The following is a 17,765-nucleotide window of genomic DNA, read 5'->3' as shown; positions in this document are numbered from 1 at the left end:
CCCAACTAACTTTAACGAGAGTTCAAAAATATGCAAATGCCACGTCTCTCGATAGAACAAAGGCAATCCATCGCTTGGAGAAACTCAAACTATTTCTTTCGTTCTACCTAATTACATAATTAGTCTTAATTATTAACTAACTTCCCAAATGTTAAAGTTAGATGAAAAATGTCAAGGAGAAAATTGTAGAGCAACATGAAAAACTCCCGAGACAGCTTTCTGTTGCTCAATACGTGCTACATAAAATTGTTTTTCCGAGCGTGAAAGGAGCCGGCGAACACGTGCAAAGTGCGCCGAACGGCAAGTCGCGCGGCAATTTTTGCGCACATTTGCGGGAAAAATTGGGAACTTGGAAATCATGTTTCACACAGTCATCAAAGATTTCTCTTTAAGATTATAAGATGACAATCTCTTAGCTGCAGCCTAGTCAGGGAAAGTGCGGCTGTCGTATCGTAAGAGAGGCTGATGCCCTTTCATCTAAGAAGTTGCCAGTGACATCAAGGCCTCCATGAAGTGTTATGAATTCTTTCTATAGATACACTGTGCGTGCTTCGGAGTACTTGTTGCGATTGCAATTATATGCATAGTCCAGACGAATTTTTGCAGTCGTCATGTTTCATATGAAGTCCAAGTGCGATAATAATGAGCGGCACGCGAGCCCTATGCTGCGGGTGCGAGGGCAAGCGGACAAGGATGAGCCGAGGAGCGTGATGGCTTGATTCGCGCCGTCTTCTTGCGCACCCAATGTTGGAGGTCACATGATCGCCAAGGGAGGAGAGCGCACGCTCCCTTTTCTCGTGGAGGAACGAAGACTTCCTGCACGCCGCATTAAAACCCCTTAAACTTCGTAAAATAGCGACGCTCTCCTCCTCCGCCTTCATCCTCCTCGTTTCTCCTCTTTTGACGCTCTCTCCTCGACCATGGCGCCATCTACACAGCTCGAGCGTAGCAACGGCGACAACATGCGCTCCTCGCCACTCCGTAGACGCTTCTCGAGCAAAAATGGCGTTGATGCACGGCGCGAGGGCCCGCGTGATGCTATTAGGCCAATGGGGACGCGGCGTCGGCCAGAGCCAACACCTCCTAGAGAAGAAGGCCGGAGTGCTCGGCGAGTGACGTCACGGGCAAGAGGCCATCGGCACGCTCGGGGATACGGGTTCAGTGAAGGGATCGCGGCTTGGTTCACCTAGCAGCCGTATGCTTTTATTGACCACTCCACACGTTTTTTTTTTTCAGTCGAAACTGCGGAATGAGCAGCAGGCACCTTACAAAGCATTTATTTAGAGGCACAGATACAAAAAAGCTTTGTAAAGCTTGTGCATGTATTGATGCCAGCAGCTTTTTATAGTGCCGCGCTTTGTCGTCATTTTAATGTACGTTTTTTTGTGCTTTATAATATTAACAGTGATTTATTACGCCCCACACTTCATGCCTATTACTTCAAATAAATTCAATCCATAGAAGCTTTTTCTTCCATGTTTTTGTACTTATGGTTGTTATGGCGTGGCAATGGTGAATGTAACGCACTCTATCAGCTTCACAATTGCTTATGAACAATTTTGTTGGGGACACATGTATTTCTTCCAATCTGGATTATGCTTAAACGAATAATTTCGCTTTTGACGCACTAATTACAGCAGTGCACTAATTTGCAACAACTCACATAAGTATAGAAACGGATCATAAAACATTCGTGCACCTATTTACAAGGTAACAGCTGCCTTATTGCGCAGAGTTTCAACTTTTCTCTTCCTTGCCTTTGCATTGGCATCCAATATTTTGTCGTTCATCTTACAGCAGTAATTCCTCAATAAAATATTCGTGCTACACCACAAAAGGTGCCTTAACACAAATTCACATTTGTGTCCATCCTCGCATGCGTCGAACTCTGAGGAATCATCACTGACGGGCAGTTCAAGCCTGAGGTCAGTCACTAAACGACGTTGGTTTTGCAGATTAATAAATTCCTCTTTCGCTGATAATTGCTTAACAACCACGCAGTTGTGTGCGACAGCGTTGACGGCAAATATAGCTGGATAGACAAGTCCTCCCCTGTCAAGTTTTTTCACGAGGTCGTACCGTCCATCCGAGTCTGAGATCGATGTCAACCTTTTCTCTGTCAGTGCGTCCCTGCATTTCGAACAGTTGAGCTTTTTCAATGAAGCGTACACGCCATAGCCAGCCAAGTAGACCAGTGCCGGGACGATGTCTTTAATTTCAGACAGTGCATCCTTCGTTACTACCACGTTTAGGCTAGGGCGGGGGTGGCACTTTCTGTAATTTAGCAATTAACCTTCTCGTATTTTTCAAAAGTAACTATTTAAAGAAGCTCTGAACATCTTACCCTGGAGTACGGTGATACAATGAAGTCTGCACGTGGTATCGCCCTAATCCAGGCACTCTGGGTTTCTTCTTCTTGTAATAACTTGAAGACGTGAATTTTTTGCCCCGATTTGTAATTGCTCCGGCAATTGGGCACGCAGCACTTATTAGGCATATCAAGGCATGGCACTCCCCATTCCGGGGCAATGAAGACTTGCGGTACACACAAGCACAGCACAAGTGTTGAGACTGCATGCACTGGTCACGTCTAGAAAAAAAAAATGTGCGTTCGGAAGCATGCGGCAGCATGGCTGAGCATGCCGGGACTTGTTTAACCTTGAAGCTATTCAGGGAGCGGCAGGGTTCTTGGAACTAATCGAATTGTTTTCGCCACCGTCGTCGCCTCGTTCTTCTCCGAATAACCGGGGTTAACTATTGTATATCTTCCGCGCTTCATTTTCAACACGTGTGCGCCCCTAGTGGCTTCGCAGCACGCTGCACGGAACTTCTACGTTGGCCTCTTATGCGTGACGTAGCTCAAGGGAAGAGGGTCAGCCAGAAGGCCTTCAGTTCTCTAGAGGGTGTTGCCAGAGCGCGCGAGGAGGAAGTGGCATTCTTCGAAGCGTGGCGCTACTTTACGGAGGTTAAGGGATTTTACGCCGCCTCAAGCCCGGTCGTGGCTGCGCTTTGCTCTCCGCGCGGCATTCACGGCCACGCACTGTATGTTGGAGGCATATGGTTCAGCTGTAGGTCACCTAGCGGTTGCGGACGCTAAAGGCACATTCACACCGAAAGCGGAGCGTCTAAGCGGACAAGCGGATTTTCAAAGCGGCTAGGCGGCGAGGGCCCGCACCTGTTCAGACCAGCCGCGTTGTCTGGCTGTCCGTGCCGCCGGGAAGGCGGGGCATCTCGCAATATCTTTAGCAATTTCAGGGATGTGCCACCATCTCGCGGCACTTTGGGTTTGTACGCGCACTTACGATATTTTTTTTTTCGTCGTGGGTTGGCGCGCTCCCGTCCGCTGTCTACTTCTGCAAAATGATGAGCTCAAACGAAGAATACGAGATCGTTGGCATTTTACTCGCCACTTGTATAGTCGCTTTTCAAGATTTGTTACAGCGCAACACAAGACAAGGAGAAAAGAAGGTATAAAGCGACGTAGCAAGGTTTGTTACAGCGAAGCACAAGACAAGCACAAAAGAAGGTATAAAATGATGACACGGCGCCGTGTCATCGTTTATACCTTCTTTTGTTCTTTTCTTGTGTTGCGCTGTAACAAACCTTGCTATAAATCCCAACCAACTGGCCCAACTTGCCGTTTTGACGCTTTTCAAGAACAGAAGCGAAAAGCCCAGAGAAAGACATTCGTTTACATTCGTTCACCAGCACTTCCGCCGTGTCGGGTGCTGATTGGCTGCGGCCAAAGCGGCCAACTTGTCCGCGCGGAAAAAAAAATGGTTCGTGCGCGATCCGGCCAAGCGGCCGCGGATTTTCCGCGTTGCGGAAAATACGCGGCCGCTTGGCCGGATCCGCTTGTCCGCTCTGCCTTTGGTGTGAACGCGCCTTAAGGGAGAGCCGAGATGACGGTTGGTTTAATTGACGCTGTCTTCCCGGGCACATATAGTGTTGAACGTTGCGTAATCGAAGTTTGGGAGTAGGTTTGAAGTGAGCGGCAGCACGAAGCGTTCGCTCCCAGCCGCCGACGCTGCTGTCGCGCCAGCGTAGCGACAACGAGTGCTCGCGGTAATCGAGTGAGGCCTGGTATTTGTTTGCGCGTGTGGCACCACGCTTGTTTAGTTAGCAAGCGAATGTTTACTGCAATATACATGACCCATGAACTACGAACCTTACTTCTATTTGTCTAACACTTTGCTATCGCTGTTAATGCTTCGCCTTGAGAGCGAGACTGCGATTTCTTGTTGTTGTTGACTTAAAAGAAATTTTGTTCATTAGGGTACTGATGAGTAAACTAACCTTCATATACTTGTCAGCACTTCAGTACTTGAGACGTAATACTAATTAGTACGTTATAGTAATACTAATGAAAGACGCCTACTATCCTCCGTTGTTTTGCAGTGATACCGGACAACATGAACGTCACCGTTAGCGACTGTGTAAATGGTGAATTTCCACCTATGAGTTCAACACAAGCTGGAGTAATGTAAGTACAGTCCCACATTATTAGCTTGATGTTTCACGTGTTTATGTAAGAATTCCAAACAATTAAGGTATAATTAAGCTACGGCATGTACTGGGTATAAGCACCAAACTGCTGCAACTTTGATAATCATGAAAATTCTCTAATTACTGCAGCTTTATGCTTTATGTACAGTAATTAAATGTGCGAAATAAGGTAAACTCTTTTTTTTTCAGTTGCCTTCTGGCATGCATCGGAGCAATGATGTTTCTAAGTACATGCTTTCACTTCTATTTGTGGCTCAAGGATCGCTCTTCAGATGAAGGTAAGACCTAAAGTTTTTCTCGTGAAGGACGCCTTCGGGTTCTGTTAGCGCTTGATAAGATCCTAAACTAATTTGATATTGTAACGGGATTATTTATTTGGGCAAACAAAAACATATGGCAAAGGGGAATAGGGGAAATGTACGGTATCAAATTATGTTTCACCAAGCCTTCTTGCACGCATAACGTCCACGAGCTTAATCTTAACCCTTTCTATGCCCGTACAAGCGCTGTCAAGTACATTTTCTTTCCCCGCACTATAGAAGTATGAAATTCCTTACATGGCTGCCTTCGTTCACTCCAGATAAGCGAATTCGAAAGTGCTCTCTATGAAATCCAGTATGTGTAACTGCTTAAATTAGGTTTAGTTTATGCTTTATGTGCATGCATTTCACTGTTTCGCTACTCTTAGAATCGAAGAATACGATTTTCCAGTTATTTGACTGTCATACAAATACAGATGCAAATGTTGTAACAGTCATTGTTGATTTCACTTATTTTTTGTTCACCACTGTATAAACCCACTCCTCCAGTATCTTCCCTTTGGGGCTTCCGTATGTACAAATAAATAAATAAATAAATAAATAAATGTATCATTTTCCCCTTAATAAAATAAATAAATAAATAAATAAACATAAACAAATAAATTGCCACGCGTTTACATACGGAGTCAGTCGCATCTTAGTTTGCCGAACCAGTAAAAACAACGTCACCTCCAAAAAATAGACTTAACTCGACGCTGAAGTAAAACAGTCAGCCGACCTAGATCGGTAGACAATTTCTCTAGAAGTCTATCATCGTTATCTTTGTGCCAATATATTACTTTGTGGCGTAGAAAAGTGCCACTGAAGGTCCCGCTTAAACGAGCGCGATGACGTAATATCGACGTCACTTCCCTCTCTACCGCGGCTGTAACCTGTCTACGAAGTTTACTTCATGGCGTCAGCCATCCACACACTGCGGCGCTGCTTGGGTTCAGATTACCGAATACAGTCATTTGAGCTTCGGCACCTGGAGCAGGTGAACGTAGCGTTTGCCTCAGCGGTTGTAAACAGATAAAGTGATGTGGCTCTCAGTGACTGGACATAGCAGCTGCTCTATGTTAATCAGCCAGTGCTTTCGTTATAGGAGAGGTACCATAGTCCACAAGAGATAGCGCTACTCCAATTTTCCACGTTCGTCATTTCATCGCTTACAAAAGCTCAGTTTTCGTTAGGAATCATGGAGCGCTATAACGTAAAACTATTCCAAAGTTTTCTATTCCAATTCTGCAATCAGCCCTACGCGATTGGTTAAGAACTTTTTTGGACCACCCCCAATTCACCTGGCTGTCGTGGGACGTCACGAAAATCGCGATAGCTCCCCATCTGATATGACGTGTTCACATTGATTATGCGTGATTTGACCGAACAAAAGCAGAATAGTTATTTCTGATTCGACGCCTTTTCGCCATTAGCCGCCGGCTATTGGTCAAGAGTTTTCGGGCTGCACCCACTTCACCTGCCTGTCACGCAACGTCACAAAACCGCCATAACTCACGACGTCAAAGTTACGTGTACGCGTTAATATGCCGAACAAAACTGAATTTTCTTCTGAATAGCCGCAGGCGGCCCCGTTCCGAAGGAATAAAAGATGGCTACCACCAATCGCCCAGGCACTGGCTACTCGCACCTACCGGAAAGCATGGGTATATTACAAGTTTTTGCGTGGCCGCAGAACGTTTTCGGGCACTTTCGGCACGTTTACGACTTCCTTCTGCCAACTCTTTTTTGCTGAGGATCCATTTTTGCGTCATTCTTAAGCTTCCGTTGCATGCCGCGGTGATTTTCGACAAACCACCACGAGTTAAATAAGGGAAAGCGGACCAATCGCAGACGCCCACACCACCCTCTTCTTCCGCTTACCGAATTTCTGTGCAGTGGCTCGACCCCATAAATCCCTATGCACTTGAGCGTGCTCCCCACCTCTTGTCAGCCGATGAGATAAGACAAGCCGCTCAGTGCAGGCAATGTTATTCATTTTCCAAGTAAACAAAAGTGACCTCCTATGAAAGAGGGGAAAGTTTGATTGGGTTCAGACAACCCTGTGGGTGACCGCCCGATGCTTGCGTCGACGGTTACGCAAATTTGACGTCAGGAGATTGGAATAAAAACATTTTCGAATAGTTTTACGTTATAGGGCCCATGATTTTGTTATTACAGAAGCATAATCTCTCAACCTAGGTCGACTTACTATTCTCCTTTAGTGTTCCTTTAACCTTTCCATTTCTGTAATTCAGGAAAGCCATCAATGTGTCAGCCTGTCTTGTATAAGTGTGACATCGGACTTAACCACAGATCATTTGTTGCGCATTCGATTGTTACTAAACCTCTCTTCAATGACATTATCTACCTGATGACATCCGCATTGAAAGTATTCATTGCGTTATCGAATATTTCGTTGTCATTTGGGAAACAAACCGTAAACTAATGTTTTTTCGCTCCGGTTTGGAATTGAAGGCTGTCACAGATTTTAGGAAACACTAGGATAAAAGTTGAAAGATGATCACACCTCTAATACAGGGGCGGAATCCACAAAGCTTTCCTTTCGTAAGTTCTCTTTGCCAATGGCCGGTTACCTACACTAATAATATCTCCAGAGTCGGGATTGGTTGAAACTTCCTGTCATAAGTCCAGGTCATGTCTTATTATGCAAGATATTGCATTGATAGATGTAATTGGCCAGAAGGCCAGACTGATAGTAAAAAAACGGGGATACAAACGCTGGCTCTGTCTGTGAAAGCTTCATACAAAGTATCACACATTATCATCAGGTACACACATTCGAGAGCGGTACCGCCCTTTGTGCGACTTTCTTAATGATTTGCTGGCAACGCAGAAAATTTAAATTGACGTAGAGACCGGGGCCCTATAACGTAAAACTATTCCAAAGTGTTTTTATTCCAATCTCCTGACGTCAAAATTGCGTAACCGCCGACGCAAGCATGGGGCGCTTACGCGCAGGGTTGTCTGAACAGAGAAATCAAACGCTCGCCTCGTTGATAGGAGGTCACTTTTGTTTGCTTGAAAAACGAATAACATTGCCTACGCTGAGCGGCTTGTCTCATCTAATTGGCTGACAAGAGGCGAGGATCACGCTCAAGTGGCGAGGGATTTGATGGGGCCGAGTCACTGCACTGGACATCGATAACCGGGCGAAGAGGTTGGTGCCGGCGTGTGCGATTGGTCTGCTTTCCCTTATTTACTTCGCGGTGGCTGGTCGAAAATCGCGGCGGCATGTAATGAAGCTTAAGAATGGCGCTAAAATGGATCCTCAGCAAAGAAGAGTCGGCAAAATGAGGTCGTAAACATGCCGAAAGTGCTCGAAAACGTTACGCGGCCACGCAAAAAGTTTTATTATACGCAAATAAACGCGTGCTTTCCGGCAGGTGCGAGTAGCCAGTGCCTGGGCGATCGGCGGCAGCCATCTTTTATTCCTTTCGGAACGGGGCAGCCTGCGGCTATTCAGAAGAAAATTCAGTTTTGTTCGGCATATTAATGCTTCTTTAACGCGTGCACGTCACTTTGACGCGGTCAGTTTTTGCGGTTTTATTACGTCGCGTGACAGGCAGGCGAAGTGGGTGCCGCCCGAAAGCTTTTGGCCAATAGCCGAGGGCTAATGGCGAAAAGGTGTCGAATCAGAAATAACCTTCTTGCTTTTGTTCGGTCAAATCAAGCATAATCAGTGCGCATACGTAATATCAGATGGGGAGATATCGCGGCTTTCTTGACGTCCCGTGACAGCCAGGCGAAGGGGGGTGGGGTCCAAAACGTTTTTAGCCAATCGCGTAGGGCTGATTGCAGAATTGGAATAGAAACGTTTGGAATAGTTTTACGTTATAGCGCCCCAGAGTTTCTGATGCACCATTAAAATATTTTGTGTCTATTGTGTTATAGTTCTCAAATCAGGCAATAAATGACAAAGAGAATTGAGTATTGGACTAGGCGAGAGACGCTGATAGAAACAAATCTTGGCAGCATATGTCTGACGGCTGTAAAAGAGCCAGGGTGCTTCTGCCAGCGTGCGCTCCCGTCCTATTTAGATGCTATGCAAAAGAAAGGGTTTTCACACTTCCTTTGAAGTACTCATCGAAAGAATCATGGCAGATCATGACAGTCAGGTCAAGAATATCACTGGACATAAACTGGTTCTTGTGAATACTGACTCAAAAAAGTATAGGTTGCACAACGCCGGCAGCACACTTGGCTACGGCATGCCGACAGATGGCAAGTCCTCGTAGTTTCAACTCTTATGCGCCACTCCGGCGTCTACAGTGGATGACTGCATAGTCTTTGTTATCAAGAATGTTCTCCACGGCAACTATGAAATAAACGGTGCTTTGAGGCTGTGTGAGGCGTTTTGAAAACAGGCGTCTAGCGCACGGGACCAGGGTGTCCCGATGAGTGAGCGAGCGCTTAGAGAGCTCATACAGGCACCTCGGTCACATGCACTTAAGTATCAGCAACCATAATTGTTACTAAAACCAAAAAAAAATATGGTTTCTTACATCGACGCCGTTGCCAACGAACCCAGTGATGAAGCTGGCCGGTTGACTAGCCACGCGTTGATGTATCTGCGCTCTCTCCCATCACTCTATCCTTATGTACGTTGCTGTACCAATATACACCGGCTACAACAAAACACAGTTATGATACTAACGTTGAATTCAAAGGTGAAAACCCTGGAAAAACAAAAAGCGAGAGAAAAGACAGGCCGTCATATTAAGGGGCCGGCCGTAAATAGAAGAAAAAAAAGAAACAGATACACGGAAGGTAACTTCGAAGACACGCTGTGCGCATTGTGCACAAGAAGTTTGCCTAAATTCCCAGCAGTACATGTGAAAAGCACGCATGGGTTTACCCATGTGCGATGTTATTATTATTATTATTATTATTATTATTATTATTATTATTATTATTATTATTATTATTATTATTTGCTTTAAATTATGCCGGCAGAAATAAAAGGGCAGGCCACAGCAACGACAATGAACACATATATATGTTCATTACCATTGCGCCTCTTCTTCTGTGGCCCAAGTATTGTAGATATAGAGGTATGACGGTCTATGGGGTTAAGCATCTCAAGCAAGTTGTATCGTGGTAGGTCAAGTACCATGCAGTCCACAAGAAGGACGTCCTTAGCAGCATCTCATGCGTGGCTGTCGGAGCAGTTAGAATACGTCCTGTTTCTAATACGCCGTAAAACGAGACGTTCATAGGCCCAATGCAGTCGCAGAAGCCACACGACAACCTCCAGCTTACGGTCAATTTGCTGGTTCACTGAAATGCAAAGAAAATGTTCTGTTCGGTATACAGGGCCTCAGCGTTAAACTCACCGCAATTTTAATTAAAAACGCGCTATACTACCAACGCAATATCTTCTCGCACCGACAGTTTATGCGCTTTGGCCGCTACACTTTCTGTAAGATATTGGAGTTGTGAAACGCATTATTGCCAGAGAACATCCAAATTAACTTTTTACTATCACGGTTTTAATATATGTTGATATTTGAAACATTAAGACAAGCGCACTTGAAGACAAAATATTGGTTCTCCTGGAACGCTTGTGTTCACATATATCCAACATCAAATTCAACGCTAATTCAGCTAATTTCGCATTCAATGGCACGCTTAACGGCACGACGTGAAGCCATGCGAGAATGCCAACATGTGGGAAATGGAAAAAGTCAGTCGCTGCTTATTTTCGGCAGCCGAGAGCAAGAGTGTATCCGCTATGAGCTTCGCTCAGCTTGCAAACGATGTGTCACACGCAGTAAGCTCTGCCTCAGTGGGGCTTGACGTAGGCTTGGCGAATGCGAAATTAACTGACTGACTTTAAGATTTGATGCTGAGTATCTCTAAACTGAAGCTCTCCATGAGAATTAAACAAGTGACGTATTCTTCATACACGATTAGCATATGTATTTCAAGTACAAAATATAGCATAATCGTGATAGCAAAAAGTAAGAAGTTTTCCTAATTATATGTTTAGCGACTCTAATTTGTCGCGAAAGCTGTTCCCGCCAAAGCACATAAACCACTTATGCAAGCCAATTCTGTGCAGCTAGCTTAGAATTTTTATTAAACTAACAGTTATTTTAACTTTGAAGATATGATGGAGCACGTGCTGCAAGGCACAGACCTCAAGACCATTCAAGTTCCATGCTCTTGGATTTATGTTTAGTGTTATTCAAGTTTCTTAGCTCAACTGAAACCGAAAAAGGCACTTTATATATATTTTGATTCTCGTGGAATGCTATTCACTGAAAGCGTTCGCAAGATTCTTTGTGTTTTAAATCACAGTAGTCATGAGACTGCCAGTTTCTTTGCCTTCAATACATGTTGCCTTTGCAGGACAGCTCACCCGTCTTCTCACCTCGTTTTCCGTGCTGAAGAATACGAAGCATGTAGTCACCATGGATGAAAAAAGTTCAAGCAATGCGTGTTTTAGTTTCATGAACGGAGTGCGTTTCCTAAGCATTGCATGGATTATTCTCGGCCACGTTTACGGAGGCTTGACAGACGTTCTAGGTAGGTATTCTTTCACATTCTAAGCATCAGTCAAGGAACACTATATATTCTACGATTATGGCTCGGCTACCTTTCTAAAACTCGTAAACGGTTTATGTTCATTTCAGGTCTGCTAAGCGAAAAGTGTTTAAAGATTGTTGGTGTGTAAAGATTAACTTACCGATTGTCAACCAAAAGGAAACGAAACAGGTTTGACGTCGTTAACCTACAGTTGTTGCTGCTGATATCGTCAAACTGGAAGCGGCCAACGGAATATGGCGTCTATGTGATTAATCTGAATTTTTATCTTAATCTTTCCGTCCCATTTTCCCTTTCCCCAGTGCAGGGTAGCCAACCGGACTCAGTCCTGGTTAACCTCCCTACCTTTCCTTTATCATTTGCTCTCTCTCTTATCTACTACAAGCCAGTAGATAAAACGCCATCATCGAGTCAATGGCACAGGCTGGTCTTCGATGCGCCTGCTTTCCTGAGCCACTGCTTAGCAATCCTCCTATTGAGTGCGAATATATGGTTGTGGGCTCGGCTATATATATATATATATATATATATATATATATATATATATATATATATATATATATATATATATATATATATAGAGAGAGAGAGAGAGAGAGAGAGAGAGAGAGAGAGAGAGAGAGAGAGTGGGCGGATAGGTTGATGGGGGGCGTCCGCGCTTGGCTGATCGGGATCCGTTTAAATGTTTGTAGTTTCAATCATTTTTCCGCGCTGCAAAGGAGGAACTTCAGTACTATGTAACCAGACAAAGAACAACACGCAAAAACGAAATCCCCCCTAATAACTGATTTGATTCGGCAATATTACTTCAAAGCAAAATCATGAGTAAAAGGAAGCAGCAGTACACGAAAGTAAGCAGGTGAGGTTTATCCTGTCTTGTTTCTTTATATGAGCTATTGTCTCCCTTTCATCGCAGTGTTATGTTTAACGTGACAACGACGAATAAAATTAGGTATCAAGAATTTATGGGTGTGCTTTAGAAGTTTTACTGTTGCAGTGTTGAAAAAAGTTTTACATGTTCCGGCTCTGCAGAAATCAGTATCTGTCCTTTATTTCCTTTCACCACAAAGTCCATAACAAGACAGACTTGCTCTATAGCGAACACCGACTTCCACTTTCATGCATTCATTTGCTGCTGATGCTTTCGTCAACCTTGATACTCTGCCAAGTAAAACCGCAGCCCAGTCAACATTGTGAGGCGTTCCTTTCAGCGTAACATTATTTCATCAACGAATCTGAACTTGTTTCCACACGGGCTGTCAGCTTCCGACGTGCTTCTTGCGGGCATACGGTATATCTGATGAGAACGATTATTTAATAAATTACGCGTAGCGATTCATAAAATTCCATCAAGTGCTGCCTCACGTATTCCCAGTTTAAGCCGAATATGTGCGTATTCATGCCTGATAATTATGAGTGTAGATGTTCTGACCACAATTTATGCATCATTTTCCAGCGGGAAGGCTAAATATGCTCTTCTTTTTCGACGATTGGGCTGCTACAATTTTATCAGCTGGCTTCCTGTCCGTAGACACATTTATGTTCATCAGGTATGTCGTTCCTGTTCAAATAAGCTCGATAGTAATCCCCGTAATATAAAACGAACCTTGACTCGTCGCTCAACTTAGACTTTACTGAAATACCCGTAAATAGGTTGTACCCTGTAAAGAATAATTCTGAGAAAAGAAAGACAAGAAGGGAAAATATATATTGTTACTACAGAAAATTTATTTCAACGGAAGAAAGAGATTATTTCAGTTAAAAAATTACTTTTTCTGTTTATAGTCCCAAAATGGACTTTTTCTTGGCATTAACAGAACTGATCCCCATATGGTGAAGTGACGAATTTAGCCATTAACGCTGTGAGTGAAATGAGATTTGTTGGCCTCTTATCTCTTATTTGTGTGCACCTTCACAAGCCACGCAAGTATAGGCAGACATATCTCGCATGCTCCGAGCCAATTGGTCTTAATTTCTTCATGAGATACAGCTGCCATCAGGGCGAGTGGTGCCGTTCAGATCATAGCTATATAAACTCGTAGTGTAGAACTTCGATGCTTCGCATGGTGCCGGGGGTCTTGGCGCCAGATATTTTATCAGAGGTGGTCACATCTCATATGTTCCATGTAGCGTGCTTATATGTACCTGTATGATATGTGCTACAACCGCATCCGAACAGTTCACTCTTTCGTGTTACGTAAGCTGCAGTCATGAGGGGAAGTGAAACTCGCTCGCCCAGTGGAACAAACAATGTAAAAAAAATGTGTTCTGTAATGTGCCCGAACAAAAATGAACGAATTATTTTGTTAAAATCACATAAACACAAGCTGACAGAAAGTAGAAGTACAAAATTATACGTTACGAAAATTACCACACCTTTTCTGTTTTCTTTTAAAAATGTTTAACAGTGTGTGCAGTGTATACATAGCACGCCTGCTCCAGTGACTTCCTCAGTGCGCACTTAAGTGAGTTTTGTCAGTGACTCCACAACGTAATTTCATAAGTTGGCTTGAGCATCCGCTCAAGCGCAATCGTGTTGAGCCTTCGTCCTCAAGCGAGCGCTTCTCACTGGAAGAAAGAAATCACCGAGAACATTATTCAAACATGGTGACTCGTTCGTTCTTGAAGTGTCTCTGGCCAAAAGAAGGAGCAACGAGTCGGAACGCGTTTATGAACATTGTTTCCAGGCCCACTATGAGGCACGATGCTCAGCTTGATGGAATGCATGCCCGAAAAGAATGAAAAAGTCAGGGTTTATAGAGATTTCAGTTTTGGTTGCCTGATTTGTGCTTGGGAAAAAGAACGAATGAACCTGTCCACTAAGACGATGACGGTGCAGTGACCGTGATAATGACTCACGCAGCCACGCAGCCTCCGGCAGCTAAAGGCCGATCCACACGACGGACCAAACTGCTCTTTTGGACCGCAGTCCGCGCATTACGTGATAGGACGTCACCAGTTCGTGCATACCGCCGTTGGCCCGCGCAAGACCGCGGCCCTCGCGGTCCAACAAATCGCCGAGGCTTTTCCCGCTTCAGTTTTCGCGGCGTACCGCATGCAAACCGCAGCGATTTTGGCGTAGCCAAAGAATGTTGTCAGGTAACAGAGTGTCTTCAGCCAAATCCAATGTAGTTTTCGGCTCAGCAAAAGCCAGTCAAGCCAGTCGTTTCATGTCAGCCGTTCCGCCTACACGTGCGTGCAGCAGATATATTTTTTAAACACCGTGTCCTCTTGGAGTGACGAGGAGGTTTTTTTTTTGTATCCCTCGTTGAGCAGTTCCCGACTTTGTGGGACTCGAGCCGGAATGATAACAATGATAACACTCTGGCCGAGAGTGTAGCTGGTTGGCGCAGACTTGGTCCGTCGTGTGGATCGGCCTTAAGCAGGAAACCCGCCGGTCGGGTGAACCAATGTACAGCGCGCTCGTTTAGACTGTGCATGATATAGAGCTCTAATCTTCGCTTGCTTGAGCGGAGGTATAGTCGCATCGTGCCCTCGCAACCGAAAACGCCACAATCATGTGTGTTCGCCAATTCCCAGCAACACCACTTGAACAAACTTACAGTAGCATTAGTAAATGATCCGCTCAAGTTAAACCAAAATCGAGCAAAACTAAAAATCAACATTTTTGCTAATCAGACCACTAAATACGTTATTGTTCTTTCAGCCGAAAACTCGATAGCACAATATTCGAAGCTCGAAACTCGAAGCCTGATATTCGAAGCTCGAAACTCGAAGCACGATATTTGCTTTAACGAGCAACTTTCCAAGTAGCTCACGCTGCCGAATCACCACCTATGCGGGAATTTTACATCGTCTTTTTACACAATTTCAGCGGGTTTCTTCTGACCAACGCCGTCTTCAATCAGAAAAGACACGCCATGTTCATCGCAGCCATTGCAATCGTACGTCGATATATCCGGTACGTGCAAAGCGCCCGTCTGGCTTCTTTCGCTGCATCAAAGCACCAACAGCCTTGTCCGCTGTGTAACATGACCAGAAGGGTCCAAGCTCTATCCTGTTCAATGCTATTTATCAAAACAACGAACGATTTAAGGCATTCAGATGACCTGTCACATGGGAGCATGCTCGCGGTCGTGTGTGTGTGCATCCTCTTCTTTGTTTTCTGTGCTTAATGCCTTGAAAAATATTTTTTACTCCTTTCCAGGATAGCAGGCGTACTATTTCATATTTTAAGAAAGCCAAAGAAAGTTCTGCAAGGTTCATTCTGGCTTGAATATAAGCGGTCATAACAAAATTAGGAACAAGGACTTATAGCCAAGCACCAGCCAAACTGTCGGCATAATCTACACAGAACTTGGTCTATGAGGTAATGCTGTAATTAGAAATTCATAGACCAGACAACATCCTATGCGTCCGCCCTTCCAAGCGCCAGAATAGAAGGATATAAATCACATTTCAAATAACTGCAGTTGAATAATATTTAATAGTTCTAATACGCATGTATTGTACCAAAATATTATTCCTCGAAAAACTTGCTATTTTCGAGACAGCAAATTATTTTCAAAACGAACATTTAGTGTATTGGTAATTGTACTAGAAAATAGATGTTTTTTAACCTGCTTCAAAAAGCAATGCTTCTAAGTTACTGCCATACCATGACAGTCTACCGTAGTTACAACAAGTGTGTCTTCACTGACAAAAGCATTCCTCATTTCTCGAGTTTCCTTCAACGTTGAGTACGTTATTACAAGCAACCGAATGGAGGAATTCCCGTATGCGCATTGTTACGTATTATACCAATTCTGCATATTAAACAATAATGTTTGCAGCGCAGTGCTCAAAATTTACTTGGCACAGCTGAAAACATCAATTACCTATATTAAACAGGAAAAAATGTACAAAATTACCACAAATAATGCATCTTGAGTGATCTGAGAGGGATGTACCAATTCTTTAGAAAAACCATTGAAGCTGTTTTATATATCTGGTAGCCAATCTACATTTACAACAAACCATTTTAATGAGAACGTTTGCTTTGGTGCCTAGGAATGCCTGTCACTCACGATAGCGATCGGCGTGATAGCGATACGAAGGTCATTCGAAAGAAAAACTCAAGTTAGTGATGTGTGCTGATTCGATGGCAGTGGCAATGAATTGTGAACAAAACATAATACTCTCGAAGGAGAGATGCTGATACAAGTGATGACTGTCCCGAATGATTATGCTGTAGGAGAGCCATGTTTGTTGCGCTGCGCATCATATTCTGAACGAACGTTCAGCGCAATGGCTTCAGCTGAAATATTCTAAATAACTGAATAGGGACGCATGTCCCGATTTCAGGTAACCTATATACAAATTTGTTGGCACCAGTTACGCAAAGCAAGTTATTCTTCTTCTTCTTCTATTTATATAAGTACCAGTTTTACTCTGTTTACATACATTGAGAACAATGTGAGGGGTTGTGGCATCGGCCTTCTTTCGCTGAACAAACGCAGCAATCTACGTGCATTGGTAAGGAGCTCCTTCCTTGTTTCATTGCTGCCAATGAGACTGTGCTCCTGACAGCTGCAATCAGTTGTTCTCATTTGCAGGCAAAACGGTATTGCATACTTTTAGAAAATACCTAAATAACTCTGTCTTTGTTCTTATTATTTTTACGCAAGAGGCTCCACGCACACTTTGTATTTCCCTATGTTTAAAAGTGAGAGAATATTCGATAGCCAATTAAATATTCGAAGGTATATTTTCTCGAATATTCTTATTCGATTCGATTCGGAAATTTGAGTACTCGAACACCTCCAGAAATGATGTGTTCATAAAAGTGCATACATTCTACATTGCTTAATCAGCCTCTCTCATCTTTTCTTTTCAGGGTTGTATTTCCTGTGGTATTTCTCATAGCGTCCATGCAGCTTCTACCGCTAGCCGTGCAAGGCCCTAACACGAATCAGTACTACCGAGATATCCAGACGATGATTGACACTCACTGGACACATTTTCTGCTTCAGGTGTACAATTTCAAGCACGAGATACGATCGGTAAGACGCCACTCACTGCAGTGGCTATCAGCCCTTGGTTCTATGAACATCCAGACACGCGTGGAAGAAAATTCTATGCGCGGAAGTGACGTGGCCGCAAAATGTTTCTCCGTGGAGCGGACCAAGTTAGAGTTTTAAAAAAAGTCGCAGTTTCGTCCGAAAGGCGAAGCATCGATTGCGATAGCAAATTCGTAGATATCTATACAAAATAGTGGCAGTAGCTTTATCGGCATTCACTTACTAATTGAATTGATGAGCCTGTTGTAAGTGTGCACAGGCAAACATGAACACATCACACTCGATGACCGTTAACACTCGCTGTCAAAGCGCTGGAGTGAGGAATCGCGGCAGCAGCAACGAGAGAATTGTCCTTCATGCATCTCTCGTTTCA

General features: G+C 44.0%; 1 protein-coding gene across 3 annotated transcripts in view; it reads left to right on the top strand.

Annotated features, from left to right (window-relative positions):
• The window catches only part of LOC135899295 (nose resistant to fluoxetine protein 6-like), a 93,399-nt gene that overhangs the window by 57,920 nt on the left and 17,714 nt on the right, over positions 1-17,765 (top strand). For all 3 annotated transcript variants that reach the window (XM_065428538.2, XM_065428537.1, XM_070532725.1), the window contains 6 exons: positions 4,399-4,483; positions 4,696-4,784; positions 11,178-11,354; positions 12,829-12,922; positions 15,208-15,294; positions 17,209-17,374. In XM_065428538.2, coding sequence (XP_065284610.1) covers positions 4,399-4,483; positions 4,696-4,784; positions 11,178-11,354; positions 12,829-12,922; positions 15,208-15,294; positions 17,209-17,374 — 698 coding nt within the window. The remainder of the gene's footprint in view (positions 1-4,398; positions 4,484-4,695; positions 4,785-11,177; positions 11,355-12,828; positions 12,923-15,207; positions 15,295-17,208; positions 17,375-17,765) is intronic.

The sequence above is a fragment of the Dermacentor albipictus genome, chromosome 1 (assembly GCF_038994185.2).
Source record: "Dermacentor albipictus isolate Rhodes 1998 colony chromosome 1, USDA_Dalb.pri_finalv2, whole genome shotgun sequence".
NCBI classification, from domain to species: domain Eukaryota; kingdom Metazoa; phylum Arthropoda; class Arachnida; order Ixodida; family Ixodidae; genus Dermacentor; species Dermacentor albipictus.
Note: the sequence above shows the minus strand (reverse complement) of the source record. Positions and strands in the feature narration are given on the sequence as shown.